This window comes from Lipotes vexillifer, unplaced genomic scaffold (genome assembly GCF_000442215.2).
Source record: "Lipotes vexillifer unplaced genomic scaffold, Lipotes_vexillifer_v1.1 scaffold1158, whole genome shotgun sequence".
NCBI classification, from domain to species: domain Eukaryota; kingdom Metazoa; phylum Chordata; class Mammalia; order Artiodactyla; family Lipotidae; genus Lipotes; species Lipotes vexillifer.
Window position 1 is genome coordinate 1510137 of NW_006793745.1, and position 17768 is coordinate 1527904.

At 45.0% G+C, this 17768-nt stretch overlaps 1 protein-coding gene across 1 annotated transcript in view; it reads left to right on the forward strand.

Annotated features, from left to right (window-relative positions):
• The window catches only part of ST3GAL5 (ST3 beta-galactoside alpha-2,3-sialyltransferase 5), a 49832-nt gene that overhangs the window by 21528 nt on the left and 10536 nt on the right, over positions 1 to 17768 (forward strand). The window contains 3 exon segments of the mRNA XM_007466745.1: positions 2699 to 2822; positions 6206 to 6317; positions 17730 to 17768. Coding sequence (XP_007466807.1) covers positions 2699 to 2822; positions 6206 to 6317; positions 17730 to 17768 — 275 coding nt within the window.

Genomic DNA, 17768 nt, shown 5'->3' on the forward strand with positions numbered 1-17768 from the left:
TTTTTTTTTTTTGAGCGTTTGAATGATGCGTGAGTGTGTTGTGTGGCAGTAGTGGTACGAAGAGGAAGGAGTCCAGGACTGTAGACCCTCCTCTCACCTCCAGAGCCTCTTCCTGTTTGGTTCCACTTTCCTAAAAGTAGCAGAAGAGTCATCTGATGTCCCAGTCCGTATCCAGCAGGAAACCAGAAACCATAGAGATATGAAAGGCTGCCCTCTCCCTTTGCCTTCCAGTTTTCCACCCAGACGGCACACAATCACAGTTCCTCAGGAAGCTGGGTGGCACAAGAGAGAGCCTGGGAATGCAGTTTGCAGGCTTGCAGCCTGAGTGGCAGAGCAGATGAGAAAGAGGGGGCAGAGTAGAGCCCAGAGCCCACAGCGCCGTCCAGCGCGCCAGCCGTGGGCAAGGGTGGGATCCGGGTTCCAATACCACCATCTGCTTTGTTCTCGGGAGGTCCACGCGGGTGTGAAGTGTCATTCTGGTCATAAAAACACGGGCATCATAGAATCTTCCTTTTTATAGATGCCCTGGTCATAGGCAGCCCCCTAGGACCCACCACTTGGCTGACTGTGCATCTAAGTAACCACGAAGTTGTGATTGAAAACCTTCCAGGGTCTCAGCTGATCTCGCTTCTCCTTTCAGAATTCAGTAGATTCTTCAGCAGAGGTTTACTAGTGAGGCCCTTGGCTCAGTTTTTTGAAACTACTCAAATGGAGTGATGCAAGTCTATGAAAATTCTTGTACTCTAGTGTTACACAGTTAAAATTGCAGTTGAGGGAGAGTGTTTACAGTAGCAAGAAATCAAATACTTGGATGTCAATTTGATAAAAGATTTTTTTTCCAAAGAAAATGGCACAGCACTAATGGGGGAAGTGAAGTGAATAATGAGATATAACTTCCTCCTGGCCTCAAGACTAAGTATAGTAAAGACATTATTTCTTGAATTAATATGTAAATATCATAACACAGTCGGTGCCTGTATTAGCTGGGATTTAATTAACCGTTGCTTCAACAAGGTGGAGGTTTATTTCTCCGTCCTGTAAGAGTCCAGAGGCAGGCAATCTAAGGTGGATTGGCAGCTCTGTCCTTGGGGTGGTCCAGGGACCCGGGCCCCTTCTCTCTTGTTGCTCCTCCATCCCTTGGGTGACATGCTGTGTGGTCCAAAGTGGCTCATCAAGTGTCAGTTTTCAGCCAGCAGGAAGGGGGATAAAGGAGAAAAGGGCGTATGCCAAGGAAAGCACCCTGAAAGTTCTCCAGGTCACTTTTGCTTGTATCCTATTGACTAGAACTTAGTCACAAGGCTGTACTTAGCTCCAAGGGTGGCTGAGAAATGTAGTCTTTATTCTGGGAGGCCATGTGCCCAGCTAAAAATCCAGAGGAGAGAGGAAGGGGGAAACTGATATGAGGGGAGATGTTTTGATTTCTACTACAATACCCCTTGTAATATTGCTTAAAAATTGAAGATTTGAGAATAAAATTAATCCAAAAGAATAAGTAGGCAAGCATACCAGAGAACATATGTATTTTTTAAAGACAACCTCTTTTAAAGTTGCCATTAAAAATATTTTAAATAGCCATGTTTTCTTTTTTGTTTTTTTCTTAGTGTAACCCTCTTCCTGTTTTTTAATATACTACTTTCTTTTTAAACTTTTATTATAGAAAATTTCAAATAGTTTTGAGAATTGTATAGTGAGCCCCATGTACCCATTGCCCAGAATCTACAGCAGTTTAAAGCTCAACTTGTGTCAGCTATTCCCACAAACACTTATCCCCTTCCTGGTTTTTTTTGAAGCAGATTTAATTTCTGCTGTTTCATCTGTAAATAGTTCCGTAAGTATCTCTAATAGTTAAAGACTCAGCAAAAATTAGACTTTTACTTTTGGGATAGTTGTAGAGTCACACGCAGTTGTAAGAAATAACACAGATTACTCACTTTCCCCCCAGTGGTAGCATCTTGCAAAACCGTAGAATAGCACAACTGGGATATTGACAGGGGTACAGTCAAGATACAGAATATTTCCATCACCAAAAGGACCCCTCCTGTTGCCCTTCCATAGCCACTGCACCACCCTCTCCCTAACGCCTGACACCTAATCTGTTTACATTTCTGTAATTTTGTCATTTCAAGAATATTATACAAATGGAATCCTGCAACATGTAACCTTTTAGTATTGGCTCAGCATAATTGCCTCCAGATTCATCCAGCTGCGTGTATCAATCGGTCACTCCTTTCTTTGGCTGAGTAGTATTTCATGGTATGGCTATACCACATCTCAGAGCTCTTTAGGAGGGCTTCCCTGCTGGCGCAGTGGTTGAGAGTCCGCCTGCCGATGCAGGGGACACGGGTTCGTGCCCTGGTCCGGAAAGAGCCCACATGCGGTGGAGCGGCTGGGCCCGTGAGCCATGGCCGCTGAGCCTGCGCGTCCGGAGCCTGCGCTCCGCAACGGGAGAGGCCACAACAGTGAGAGGCCCACGTACCGCCAAAAAAAAAAAAAGCTCTTTAGGAAATTCCCTGGCGGTCTAGTGGTTAGGACTCGGCGCTTTCACTGCCAAGGGCCCAGGTTCAGGCCCTGGTCGGGGAACTAAGATCCCGCAAGCTGGGCAGAGAGGCCAAGAAAAAAGAAGAAAAGCACTTTAAAAGCATAATCTGCTGAACTCACTTTCCTCTTTCCCTTCCCCTGCCCTCTCCTCTCTTCACAGCAATGCCAAGCCAGTACAACCGTGTGAAGCTGAAAAGCGATTGCTCGCGGCCCGCCCTGCAATGGTACACCCGTGCTCAGAACAAGATGAGAAGACCCAGCTTGTTGTTAAAAGACATCCTCAAGTAAGCACGAGCCCTCGGGCCACAAGACACCTCTGATTTGGGTCAACTGGGTAGAACTGGAGGAAAAATTCAGTGAGAACCCTGAAGATGGTTCTCATCCGCGATCACACTTGTTCAGGGATCATCTAAAGGCACATCTGGATTTCCCTGGTGGCGCAGTGGTTGAGAGTCCACCTGCCGATGCAGGGGACGTGGGTTCGTGCCCCGGTCCGGGAAGATCCCACGTGCCGCGGAGCAGCTGGGCCCGTGAGCCATGGCCGCTGAGCCTGCGCGTCCGGAGCCTGTGCTCCGCAACGGGAGAGGCCACAACAGTGAGAGGCCCACGTACCACAAAAAAAAAAAGAAAGAAAGGCACATCTGAGTCAAGGCTCACAGCACAGGTGCTGTGGGCTCCTGCATCAGGCTGTGCTTGGTGGTAGCACAGCACCAGCCAGGGAGTCTCCAGGCCCCACAGCTTCCAGTGCACAGCCCTTCCAGCCGCTGCCTAGTGCAAGAGGGCTATCCCCTTTGCCTTTGCCATTTCCAGTGAATCTAAAAATACAGTTAATTAAAGTCCCCTGCAGGCATTTGAATAACATTGAATATCAAACACGAAAAAGGATGAGAGGGGTACCAGCCAGGTCACCCGTACATCCCAGTAAGAGATAGAATTGTTTTTTTGTTTTCTTAATATTTTATTATATTTATTTATTTAATTTTGGCCACTCGGCAAGGCTTGTGGGGATCTCAGTTCCCCGACCGAGGACTGAAACCAGGCCACTGCAGTGAAAGTGCCAAATCCTAACCACTAGACCACCAGGGAACTCCCGAGATAGAATTGTTAAAGGAGGAACTTGTCGGTTTTACTTGGTACCAGCCAAACTAGGTGGTAAACTACCCTTTCTTTCATGCCGACAGGTAGAAATCCAACCCTGAAGTCTAGCCTCCCATCTCCTGTTACTAATTCGGGAGGTGTGGAAGAAGAAAGGTGGGAAAGGAAATGTATGTTAATAAACACTCAGATCATTTTCCGTCTCCTTTTGTCATCAACCAGTAATTATCGAGGCCCCCATATGCCTGGCACCATGCTGGGTGCTGGCCACATGGGAGGTAGACCTGGGCCCCGTGCTGCTTACAGTGTGGCTGAGACAGACTTGCAACCAGGAATTACAGAACGACGGAATCAGGGCTGTAGATTCTGGGCCTGCTTTTAACTTTTTCTTCCTTCCTTTTTTTTTTTCTTTTCTGGCCACACCGCACAGCTTGTGGGATCATAGTTCCCCGACCAGGGATTGAACCCGTGCTCCCTGCATTTAAAGCTCGGAGTCCTAACCACTGGACCGCCAGGGAATTCCCCCCTTTTTTTCTTTTATAATCAAAATAAGGGAATTATTAATGCACTGAATATAATACCTTTTCTGGGGCTGGAGAAAAGAATAGGTCATACTGCATTCACAAGATTCAAAAGATATTAAAGGTACTCAGTAAAACATCTTCCCATCCCTTCTCCACACATTTCCTCTTTCCACTTAAAGATGACCAATATTAGCAGTCTTGTGTATGTAAGAAATACTGTGCCTGTGTATTCCCCTCCCCCAACCGTCTCTTTTTTATGCAAATGGTTGCATCCCATTCACTTAGCATTGTATTTGATCCCAGGGAAGAATTGATGCTTGTCCAAGTTTTCATGGTAGAGTCTATTGAAATGAGAATCAAGAAGTCTTGAAAACACTTCCTAGCAATATTTCTTGCAACATAATCCTCAAATATTAAGAACTATTTAGCATCTATGGCATACTATGCTAAATGCTATATATATATATATTTTTTTAAATTTTATAAAATTTATTTATTTATGGCTGTGTTGGGTCTTCGTTGCTGCGTGCAGGCTTTCTCTAGTTGCGGCGAGCAGGGGCTACTCTTTGTTAAGGTGCTTGGGCTTCTCATTGCAGTGGCTTCCCTTATTGCGGAGCACGGGCTCTAGGCATGTGGGCTTCAGTAATTGTGGCACACAGGGTCAGTAGTTGTGGCTCAGGGCCTTAGTTGCTCTGCAGCATGTGGGATCTTCCCGGCCCAGGGCTTGAACCCGTGTGCCCTGCGTTGGCAGGTGGATTCTTAACCACTGTGCCACCAGGGAAGCCCTAGATGCTATAGTTTTTAAAGTGCCCTTTTCTTTAGAATACGTTTTCCCCTTAAGGTTATTCCTTGACTTCGTTTTTCCAATAACGCAACTTATTTAAAGTACTGGTTCTTAAACTTGGTTTAAACTTTTTTTTAACCTTTATTTTGCCAGTATCACTTGGGGAGCTTATTAAAAATGAGATTTCTAGAACCAGGACTAGACTCAGTTCTTTTCTCCTAGTGTGTGTGTGTGTGTGTGTGTGTGTGTGTGTGTGTGTGTGTGTGTGTGTGTGTGTGTGTGTGTGTGTGTGTGTGTGTGTGTGTGCGCGCGCGCGCGCGCGTGGGTGCACACGTGTTTTAAACTGTAGAATAGTTTGAATTTATCAGATCTTTAAAAATAGTTTTCATAGGTGGTCTTAAAGGTGACTGGTGGTGCTGTCTTAACTCAGCCTCATTTCTGAGTAGAATTGTTTAGAAGAATAATAAGAATAATAAGTAGATTGTTTATTTTGTTTTCCTTGTTTTTTTTTTTAAGAACTCACTGTATTTTCTCCTAATTTTTTTACTGTGATAAAATAACATAACACGGAATTTATTTATTTATTTATTTGGTCACACTGGGTCTTTGTTGTGGCAGGTGGGCTCCTTAGTTGTGGCTCACTGGCTCCTCAGTTGTGGCACGTGGGCTCCTTAGTTGTAGAGTGAACTCTTAATGCAGCATGCATGTGAGATCTAGTTCCCTCAGCAGGGATTGAACCCGGGCCCCCTGCATTGGGAGCGCAGAATCTTAACCACTGTGCCACCAGGGAAGTCCCAAGACTGACTTTTTTTTTTTTTTTTTTAATTGAGGCAAGGAATATGACTTTATTCTGAAAGCCAGGCATCTGAGAAGATGGCAGACTAAAGTCTCAAAATAACCATCTTCAGGACTGACTCTTTTAAAGTGGCAAAAAATTGAAGCTGATTCTGTCGTTCAAAATTTATTACTTAGTTTTTTTTTTAATCCAGTAATCTATATTGTGATTCAGATTTTATTGCAGTACCTTTGCAGAAAAATGTTTTTTCTATATTTGCTTATAACAAAGACAGTCATAAATGACTAATTTATCTTGTTAGAAAAATAAGAAATGCTGCCTTAAGTTAAGAGGTCTTCTTAAAGACTGTACTTTTATGCTGTGTGGCAGACAGACTCTATTTGGGTTAGGTTTTCAGTTATTTCACATGATCTCTCTTGATAATCACATGACGACATCATTATACGTAATTGATTTTTTTTTTCCTAGGTGTACATTGCTTGTGTTTGGAGTGTGGATCCTTTATATCCTCAAGTTAAATTATACTACTGAAGAATGTGACATGAAAAAAATGCATTATGTGGACCCCAACCACATAAAGGTTAGATCTTCCATCAGTGTGGTTTCAATTAGAATATTGCCAAGTGTACGCTTAAATAGTCATATTGTCTCTCAAGTGTTATAAATAAATGTTCATGAAAGTTATAAACAGAAGGGAAAACGCTTAACCTTGGCACTTCAAAACGCCCGCCTAACACTCACTGTTCTTCCCCCATTTACTGAAGTCGTGGGGTGAGGTGAGTTCCATTTGACCCTGTAGGGCACCCGTCATGGAGTTAATACACCACGATGCTGCCAGCGTACCTGTTCTTAAAGCAGATCAGGAAGAAATTCTTTTAGTATCGTTTGTCATTTCTGTGTTTTATTTTTCGTTTTAATGATTTCACGTTGTATTTCAAGATTTTTCGTTCAATGTATATTTGTTTTTTTAATCAACTGACATATTAAATCCTGATTTCACTGATTGTTTGAGTTGTAAATTATCTGATACTGTTCAGCCTTGGACAAAAGACAGGTGATTTTAAGTAAAGTAGCATGGTAATAATGATAACCGACATGTATGGGTGCTTTACATATATTATCTCATTTAGTGATCATCATGACTGAGAGATATCCCAGGGTTCTCTGCATCTTACAGATGATGGCCTGGGAGGTTAAGCTGCTGGCCCAAGTTCACACCTAGTTTAGTTAACTATTTTAGTTAATCTAGTTTAGTATATACTGCGTAGCTGTTCTGAAAATGCTTTAGCAGTAGAAACTCATTGAACCCTCATAACGGTCCTGGGGATACAGCTACTGTTATTATCCCCATGTCATAGGTGAGTATAGGGAAGAACCTTAAGTAACCTGTCTAAGGTTATCTCAGCAAGTAAGTGGTGGTGTGAAGGCTTGGACCCAGCAGTGTGGTTTCAGAGTCCAGTCTCCTGATGACCCTGCTCTCTGCTGGGGTAGGGAGCGTCCACCGAGAGGAAGCCAGAAGTTATAGGTGGCATGATGCAGAGGAGAGAGCTCAAACTGACATGGATTCAAATGTAAATGCCACTTCGTAACAGTGTGACCTGAGGCAAGTTGGAGTCCCAGTTTCCTCAGCTGTGAGGTATAGATTACAACGTCTGTGCAATGGGGTGGTCATCAAAGTCCAGTAAGGTAGTATATGCACAAAGCTCCTTTTCTATCACATTTTTCATAGTACAGACAGGTATAAACATGTAAATGAAAAGAGTGCATTGTAGTTAATAAATGCACAGCTTGGCCTATGCAGAACCCTCGTGTCTCAGGGGTCTTGCTGATCACGGGGCCTTCCTCCCCTGCTGTTTCTGTCCCTCAGATGTTGGCCGACTCAGTTCATCTCGGCAGCATTAGCCCCTCCGCTCTGCTGGAGCAGGATGTGGTCCCGCATCATCCGCTCGGGCTTTCCGTCCCGAACGGCTGGCCTTGCAGACATTCCCAAATCCCTTTCAATTCCAAGGCCTTCCACAGCTCGCTTGGATAAACTTTGCAGACATCCTGTCTCTGTTTTTTGTCTCCTGGAAAAACCCTGAAATGCTGACACTTGATACTGTGATATACGATTACTGGTATCTGTGAACTCGTCCCTTTGCTACACACTTCTCCACATTCTCTGTGCGTCCCCTCTGTCCTGTCCATTTCATTCATCAGGCCGTTGACCTTCTGACCAACAACAGAGATCATTGCTTTTTCGTGACCAACAACAGAGATCATTGATTTTTCGTTCAATGTATATTTGTTTTTTTAATCAACTGACATATTAAATCCTGATCATTGCTCTCGAGTCTGGGTTAATTGAGGAGAGATGTGAGCTCTCTGTGCAAGAGTAGAGCACTGTGTGTACTTGTGAGATGGATGGAGAAGATGTGGTTTGGTAACACCTTGGGTGAAATCAACTTAGTGGTTTTCGTGCCTGGCCAGCGCTGTCTGCATCAACTGTGCTGTGACGGCCTGCAGCTGTTTTTCTTTTTAGCTCCGTTAATAGGCCAGTGGTGGTCTGCTCCAACCTGCTGTGTTCAGACAAGTGCTCTGGTCATTACGGCTCTTTAACTTTCCCCTAAGGAATTCTAGTGACTTTTAAAAAATTTTTGGCCCCACCTCGTGGCTTGTGGGATCTTAGTTCCTCAACCCAGGATTGAACCCGGGCCCCAGCATTGAAAGCGCCGAGCCCTAACCACTGGATCGCCAGGGAATTCCCTAGTGATTTCTGAGGACCAGAGAAGAGATTCTAGACCTTGTCCCCGAGGAACCTTTGAAGGGATGGGAACGTTGGCATAGAGAAGACCAGTGCAGGACACATGGCACCTGCTGCCAACAAGCCAGAGGCCTGGCCCGGGGGAGAGTCAGCTTGCCCCGGTGGCCTCACTGGAAGAACTTTGGGTCAAGGATGACAGCCAAGCTGAAAGGAGAAGGGTTTGATGGTCCACGACGTCCAAAGATGGAAAAAATGAGCTACCTTTGTGGCGAATCTCTGGAGGTCTTTGACCAAAGCCAGGATAACTATTTTGGGGTAGAACTCAGGCATCAGACAGTTGGTGGCTCAAGGGCCTTGTGATCCCTTCCAGCCCTGGAATTCCGTGCTTCACTGCAATCGTCTAGTACCTGGCTGGAAAGTGTAGGCTGGTTTCGTAACCTGGGTTTTTCCTGTTCTGAATGCAGGCACGTGACACCACTAGTCCCCACTCAGTGACATTCAAACTGAACCTCGGTGGTCTTTGAAGCTCCTCTGAAACTTACCAGATTCCATCTGGTATTATGAATGTTTGTGTAAGCATTCCGTTGTCCCATCTAAAGTATGTTATTTGAGAAGCGGGGCTGTGCTTATAAAAATATATAGTTTCTAGGATTCTGGAAAAAGGAATAATGATCCAGGGTTGCCCTTGAAATCCTCTGTTCTCTCCATTGCCCCAGTTCAGTGTCTCCTTACCCTCCTTTCTGCATATCCAGGCATGCTAATTATGGAGGAAGCAATATTTCTAATAACTGAATCTGCCATGTTGCTTCCTTGCTTCAAACTCTTTGATTTCTCTCCTTTACCTTCAGGAGATTATCTACACTCTTTAGTCTGGCCTGTAAGGCTCTTCATGACTTGGTTCCTGCCAATCTCTTCAGCCCCCTTTTGTCACCGCTACCTTCGCAGCCCTGCCTGCATCAGGCGCACGAACCCCCTCACAGGTCCTCTCACTGTTGTGGCCTCTCCCGTCGCGGAGCACAGGCTCCGGACGCGCAGGCTCAGCGGCCATGGCTCACGGGCCCAGCCGCTCCGCGGCATGTAGGATCTTCCCGGACCGGGGCACGAACCCGTGTCCCCTGCATCGGCAGGCGGACTCTCAACCACTGAGCCACCAGGGGAGCCCTGGGCTGTCTTTTTATTATAGAGTTGTTTAAGTGTTCTCTGTATATTCTGGATACCAGTTCCTTATCAGATATATGATTTGCAACTATTTTTTTCCCATTCTGTGGGTGGTCTTTTTACTTTTTCTGATGGTATCATTTTTAGCACACAAGTTTCTAATTTTGATGAAGTCCAGTTTTTCTACTTTTCATTTTGTTCCTTGTGCTTTTGATGTCATATCTAAGAAACCATTGCCTAATGTTTTCTTCTAAAAGTTTTCTAGCTGTAGCTCTTGTATGTAGGCCTTTGATCCATTTTTGAGCTACTTTTTATATATGGTGTGAAGTCAGGGTCCAGCTTCATTCTCTTGCTTGTGGCTTTCCAGTTGTCCCAGCATCTTTGTTGAACACTTTTCTCTGTGTTTGCTGCATTGTGTGTGTTTTTTTTTATTTCTTTTATTTTTAACATCTTTATTGGAGTATAATTGCTTTACAATGGTATGTTAGTTTCAGCTTCGCAACAAAATGAATCAGTTATATATATACATATGTTCCCATATCTCTTCCCTCTTGCGTCTCCCTCCCTCCCACCCTCCCTATCCCACCCCTCCAGGCGGTCACAAAGCACCGAGCTGATCTCCCTGTGCTATGCGGCTGCTTCCCACTAGCTATCTGCCTTACGTTTGGCAGTGTATATATGACACGCGCACACACGCATATACTCTTTTTCATTCTTTTTCATATTTTCCATTATGGTTTATCACAGGACATTGAATATAGTTCCTTGCACTGTACAGTAGGACCTTGTTGTTTATCCATTCTCTCTGTAATAGTTTGTATTTGCTGCGTTCTTTCTTCTCTGCTTGGAGCCCTTCCTTTGCCTCTCTGTTATTCATCTTTTACATCAAGTCTCAGCTCAGGGGTTACTTTTTCTAAGATCCTTCTCTGATCACCCTTCCCTCTTGTCTTCTAGGAACCCCCTCATACCTTAATCTTGACAGTTACCACTGTGCTACTTTAACTGTTTTGTCTTCCCCACTTGTCCTCCAGGCAAGCCCTTGGGAGATAGGGATTGTGGGATAACATTTTACATTAACGAATATGTACTTATATGTATTGAACTCCAGAGGGAGGAGAGATGTTACTCAAACCTCAGCATGGTGTCTCAACTTTGAACTCCAGATTGTACAGAAAATCCACAGTTAAATTTTAACAGGCAGTTCTTTGAGGACTTTCAGTTATGTACATTAAGTTTAATATCCCTTTGAGGAATAGGACAGATACCTCCTATCCAGTTCTTCATATCCCCCAGTAAACAGACTCTCCTTTCTCTTTCCCCCTAAACCATGGCATGTGAGTCCCCCCCTTTAGGCTGGTGGGACCAGTTTTAAACCTAAGTTCACTGCTGGGCCAGTAACAGCCTCTCATGGGTTCTAGTGCCCTGTCCCGACTGGCTCCAGTAAGGATTCCTAACTCGTCCCTGATGGGGGGATGGAAGGACCTGATGAGTGAGATCAGCCTCCCAAGCCCCACTGCCTGCGTGGAGAAGGGGTGACGGCTGCCTGAAGGAAGGACACTACGGTTCCCGAAGAGGAAGGAACAGGAAATGGAGACCCAGCAGGTAGCCCACGGTGACCGCCACGTCAGCCCATTTCCGAAAGACTTCTAAAAAGATCATCATTTTTTCCAATTAGAAAGTCCCCCGTAATGGTGCGGAAAGAAGGAGGAATGGGGGCACGGTTAAGTCAAACAGGTTTGTGCAAGTCTCCGTTCAGAAATTAATAAAGTAGAAAGTGAAAGCCTGCTCTAACCGTGATGGAATGAGGGGTGTCTTTTATTCTAGTGCTTGAGACTTTTTAAAAAAAATGTAGCTTTTTAGCACTATTGACTCTGTCAGATTGCCCTACTTTTCACAGTGGTCGTGACAGCGTGTGCAGAAAGCACATGTCTCAGCGGGCTTTGCCAAGTAGAGGAACAGCAAGAGTTAGATACTGCTGAGGATTTGGGGTGGGGAGTAGCAGGATATGAGGCTGAAAATGAGACAGGGCCAGAGCGTGAGAGGCCTTGAATGCCCCACTGAGCGGTTCCTAACTTTGATATCTGGTCACGCATCCCTAAACAAGAAGAGAAATCTTCTCTCAGATCCCCAGAATAGAGGAAATAGCCAGGAAGCCGGCTGGTATGAAGGGCTGGGAGATGGTGTTCAGTATGAGCTCTCTGCAAAGAAAACCCTTCGGTGGAGATTGATCCTTACTACCAAGAGAGTTTGGACGAATCTGAATGACTGTGGCTGTGTATTAGCAGGAGAGGGTCTCAGGGTCGTGAGAGTGGGGCCCTGTGAGCTTTGTTGATGACATTCAACAACTTGCAAGGTCAACAGCCCTGTTGGACTCTGAACACCTGGTTGCATTCTGCCTGTATGTATACAGCGGAAGTGTGGCCATGTTTGCTGTGGGTTTTATATTTTCTATTTAAAGATGTCACCAAACGTGCCATTTGTGAGAAAAGACGAACAGTGGTCTCTGCAGGGATGCTTGGATAGTTTGAGTGTGGTGCAGATGTGAAATTGCACTTAAAAGATGTGTGAAGAGAGACAAGAGCACATTCACATCAATTTAGCTTCAGACCTCATGGTAGCACCAGTTTGAACTTGGCCTTCTCTCAGGAACTAAAGACCACACATCGCCCTGGGGACTGCATCCTGGGCTGTGTGGTTCATCATGGCCAAATTTATGTCTTCACCGTGACTCCATAGGCCTACACTCACGTATCCAAAGTAAGCAGAGTAGGGCTCCCCTGGCGGCCCAGTGGTTAAGACTCCGTGTTCCCAGCACAGGGGGCACGGGTTCGATCCTAGGTCGGGGAACCAAGATCCTGCAAGCAGCGCAGTGTGGCCAAAAAAAAAAAAAGTAAGCAGAGTAACCCTGGGCTGAGTTAAATCAGTCCAGACGTTCGCACTTCCAAACCGATCCCTTTCTCTCCTGGGTCCTGCTCTTGCTTTACCCAGACCATCCTTCAGTGGTCTCATAGAGGTGAGGAAACTGAAGCCTTGAAAAGGCTTAAAGTTCATGCTTTAACCAAGTTTACACTACTGATAAAGAGATCTGAAACTGGGTCTAGATCCAGATCGTCTGATTGTTTTCTTCTTAACCGTGTATTGTGATAAAATATACATACATAAGACTTTCACCTTTTAAGCATCCAATTGGAGGAGTGTTAGGAAATTTATAGTTAAATTTACACCATCACCACAGTCCTATTTAGAACATTTCATCACACAAGTTAGCTCCCTCTCACCCCTTCTGTGGTCAATCGCTACCCTCAACTACCAGCCCGAGGCAACCATTGACCGGTTGAGATTTTACTGTGCTGTTCTCTCTGTGACTTGTTTATTCAGATTTTTCTGCTTTTAACCAGGTAGAAGTTACAGACAGCTAAGTCATGGAAGTTAAACCGGAGTTTACAAACGTGGAAATGAAAGTGTCGTTGCATAACTCATACCCTCGGTTCATGTGGTCCGTGGCGGAGTTGGGCTCCTACCCGGGTCCAGTCAGCTCCAGGCCCCAAACTCTCCCTCATCCCACATGCTGTGCCCTGTCCTGGGTTTAAATCAATAAATAAAAGAACACATTGCAAAGGAAACCATAAACAAGACCAAAAGACAGCCCTCAGAATGGGAGAAAATATTTGCAAATGAATCAACTGACAAAGGATTAATCTCTAAAATTTACAGGCAGCTCATGCAGCTCAATAACAAAAAAATAAACAACCCAATCCAAACATGGACAGAAGACCTAAATAGACATTTCTCCAAAGAAGATATACAGACTGCCAACAAACACATGAAAGGATGCTCAACATCATTAATCATTAGAGAAATGCAAATCAAAACTACAATGAGATATCATCTCACACCAGTCAGACTGGCCATCATCAAAAAATCTAGAAACAGTAAATGCTGGAGAGGGTGTGGAGAAAAGGGAACACTCTTGCACTGCTGGTGGGAATGTGAATTGGTTCAGCCACTATGGAGAACAGTATGGAGTTTCCTTAAAAAACTACAAATAGAGCTACCGTATGCCCCAGCAATCCCACTACTAGGTATATACCCTGAGGAAACCAGAATTCAGAAAGAGTCACGTACCAAAATGTCCATTGCAGCTCTATTTACAATAGCCCGGAGATGGAAACAACCTAAGTGCCTGTCATCGGATGAATGGATAAAGAAGATGTGGCACATATATACAATGGAATATTACTCAGCCATAAAAAGAAACGAAATTGAGCTATTTGTAATGAGGTGGATAGATCTAGAGTCTGTCATACAGAGTGAAGTAAGTCAGAAAGAGAAGGACAAATACCGTATGCTAACACATATATATGGAATTTAAGAAAAAAAAAATGTTATGAAGAACCTAGGGGTAAAACAGGAATAAAGACAGAGACCTACTGGAGAACAGACTTGAGGATATGGGGAGGGGGAAGGGTGAGGTGTGTTAGGGCGAGAGAGAGACATGGACATATATATACTAACAAACGTAAGGTACACATTGCCTTACCAAGAATTATGCCACTTACCTGTATTTCTGAGAAGGATTGTCCTAAAAATTATAGGGTAGAAATGAAAATGGAGATTTTTACTGAGGAAAATTCATTTTTTAATACCCTTCAGGGAATTCTCACATTGTGGTTTTCCATGGCACATCGCCACATCAGTGACAACTGAAACTGCCTGATGTCTGTCTATTCTCAATTGTGGGCAGCCAGCAAGCTCAGCCTTGAAGCCTTTCAAAAACTGAAGCTCTTGTGTCCATGCCTCGATTTGGGAGACGAGGGGTTCCTGTGTCTTTGAGGAGGTCACCAGTCCTCTGGTTCCCAGCGGTTCTCATCCGAGACGGACGCCATCCGGACCCCACTGCGTCCTCCCTCGCCAGCCTGCTCTGGCTCCAGGTTTGGCACTGTTTGCAGTCGAAAAGAGGAAGGTCGAGATGCTTGCGGTCTTGACTGCAGCTCCACCAGGCGAGCTGTCCTCCCGAGGCATTTTTCTTCTGAGCTTTGAAACCTGAAAGAGGAAGGAGGGAGGTTGAGACACTTCTGGGGCGTGTTACATGTTTAAACAAGTTGAAACAAGAGAAGAAAAGGAAATGCTGTGGCTTTGGCCATTTCCAGTGGCATTTAGAACATTATCACTGGGATTGATTTATTGCACCTGCGGAGGGACGGGAGGGGTCACCATCAGAAGATGCTCTGCCCACAGTCTAGAAAGTTAAGTTTGAAGCCTGAGATGGAACTCTTTGCCAGAATGCAAATGGAATGAAATGTCACTCCTTCCAAATGAAACTAGAAAATTCGGCACCCAAGAGAGTCGTAGTCAGTCACTAAGCTTCTGTCTCTTGGCACTTCTCGGATGTTCACTTCTATCCCAGGAGATCTGTAAAACAAGATGCTTGGGATGTCCTTCCATAGTGAAGAGTTAGACCTTTTGCTCTCTAAAAACTTGTTCACAACCCTCAGGCCCGGGGTGTAGAGACAGGTATGGATAGTACATGTGGCTCCTCTGCTTGCCCTGCCCCCCAGTTGGGCATTAAGTGCCTGTAGGTGCAGAGTGTCATGGTCAGGGCGAGCCCTCCACTCAGGGGCTGTTCTGGGTTACGACCGATTCCTCGCGAAGATGCTAGTTCGCGAGGTATCAGTGGTGTATCAGAGTATGTATCAGTGGTGGTGTTTGTCACCTGCTCTCTGTGGGCAGAGGCTGGGATTGTAGGGGTTTGGGAGGTGATCAGGCGACGTGAGGCTGCCAGCTCAGCCCTCTTCTTGGGTGTGCCACCTGGAACCCACAAAGCGAAGACACTCAGGACCGTCTTGCGAGGTGTCCTAGGTGTCGTGCCAGTGGCCTCAGACAGTGACCTTACGTCGTGTCTGCGGCATCTTCTGAGGCTCAGAGAAAATCCATTCCCTTCTTCAGACATGGGGCCAGATTCTTAAGATGTAGACGGCGTGCTCTTCCCAGTACTAAGAACTTTTTGAAGCTGTAATTTAAAGAAAAGGGAGTGGGGTTCTCCTGCAGTAAGATTATTATCTCTACAAAAATTTTATTATACAAAAATCAGACAAGACTTTGAGGGAAAACATAGTTGAGACAAACATTTAAAACTGTATATGGCAATAATAATCCCCATAATAGTACTGACACAGTTCAAAAGGCATATTCAATCCTAAAACTAAATATCCCAGCAAATAAAATAGAGGAACACACACACACACACAGCTTGGTGGGAGGAGGGATAAGGTAGGGCCAAGACTGCTGCATGGGGCGATGAGGACAGAAAGCACAGTGATGCTGCCAGATGATCCCGAGGCAGCATTTGGCCAGACTGAGCCCAGGGGCAGACTGTGGGGCAAGTGGGTGTCTGTCCCTTGTTTCTCCGTGTCTTGCTGTGTTCAGCCGGGCTAGTGTACTTGGCCTTCAACAGTCATTTCTTGTTGATGCAAAATATTAACGTGCAGGGAAGATGGTATACAAAACCAAGGCAACTTCTTTGTTGACCGGACACCGTGGCAGGTTACACCTGGTTCCCATTCCAGACTGTGTGAAGCTCATTACTCCATCTGATAAATAAGCCTGTTTCTCATCCAACTAGATAGGAACCTGAAATAGAAAATCTTTTTCTCTTTTGGCTGTGCTGCACAGCATGTGGGATCTTAGTTCCCTGACCAGGGGTTAAACCCATGCCCCCTGCATTGGGAGCTCGGAGTCTTAACCACAGGACCGCCAGTAAAGTCCTGGAAATCATTTTTTTAAATTGTGTTTAAAAAAGAAACCCACATACAGTTTACCGTTTCATTATTTTTAAATGCATAGTTTGGCCCTGTTAAGTATATTCACATTGTTGTGAAACAGATTTCTGGAACATTTTCATGTTGCAGAACTGAAACTCTACCCATTAAACAGCAGTTCCCCATTTCTGCTCCCCGCCAGCCCCTGGTAACTACTGTTCCTCCTATTTCTACGAATTTGACTGTGTTAGATACCGTCTATAAATGGAGTCCTACAGTATTTGTCTTTTTGTGGCTGGCTTATTTCACTGAGTGTAATGTCCTCAAGGTTCATCCATGTTGTAGCGCATGTAAGGATTTTGTGTGTGTGTGTGTGTGTGGCCGCACCAGGCGATTTGTGGGATCTTAGTTCCCCGACCAGGGATCGAACCCAGGCCTTCGGCATTGGAAGCACAGAGTCCTAACCACTGGACCACCAGGGAATTCCCATGTCAGGATTTTATGAAACGTGAAATCTTAAACACCTCAAATTTGAACAGCTTAAAATAAACACCTCAAAATTTATTCAAAATTTATTTGTTCAAAATTTTTTTGAAAATTTGTTCAAATTTGTTCAAAACTTGTTCAAAATTTATTTGAACACCCCAAATTTATTTGAACAGCTTAGGCTGGGAGGGTAGGAGGTGGGGGTCCTTCCTTTTTCACTTGTGCCATGAAATAAATACCCTTGTTGAGTTTGTCTCCTTGTCATGTGATTCTCCCAGGTTTCCCCCTCAAGTTTCTAGCATAAATTAACTCTTTAAAGCAGATTTTTGTTGTTGTTGTTGTTGTTTTTAATTTATTTATTTAATTTATTTGCTTTTGGCTGCGTTGGGTCTTTGTTGCTGCACGCGGGCTAGAGGGGGGCTGCTCTTCATTGCGGTGCGAGGGCTTCTCATTGCAGTGGCTCCTCTGGTTGCAGAGCACGGGCTCTAGGCACACGGGCTTCGGTAGTTGTGGCGTGTGGGCTCAGTAGTTGTGGTGCGTGGGCTCAGTAGTTGTGGATCAAGGACTCTAGAGCACAGGATCAGTAGTTGTGGCGCACGGGCTTAGTTGCTCTGCAGCATGTGGGATCTTCCCAGACCAGGGCTCGGAACCCGTGTCCCCTGCGTTGGCAGGTGGATTCTTAACCACTGCGCCACCAGGGAAGCCCCCTAAAGCAGACGTTTTGTGTTACAAGATAGTCATCCACAAGGGAGCTACATCAAACATCACAGGACAAAGTGTCACCTGTCAGAGTATATTTCTGATGCCTGAGAGCCTTTGAAACTCAGGTCTGTGTGCTTCATTCCAGAGAGCCCAGCAATATGCCCAGCAAGTCCTGCAGAAGGAA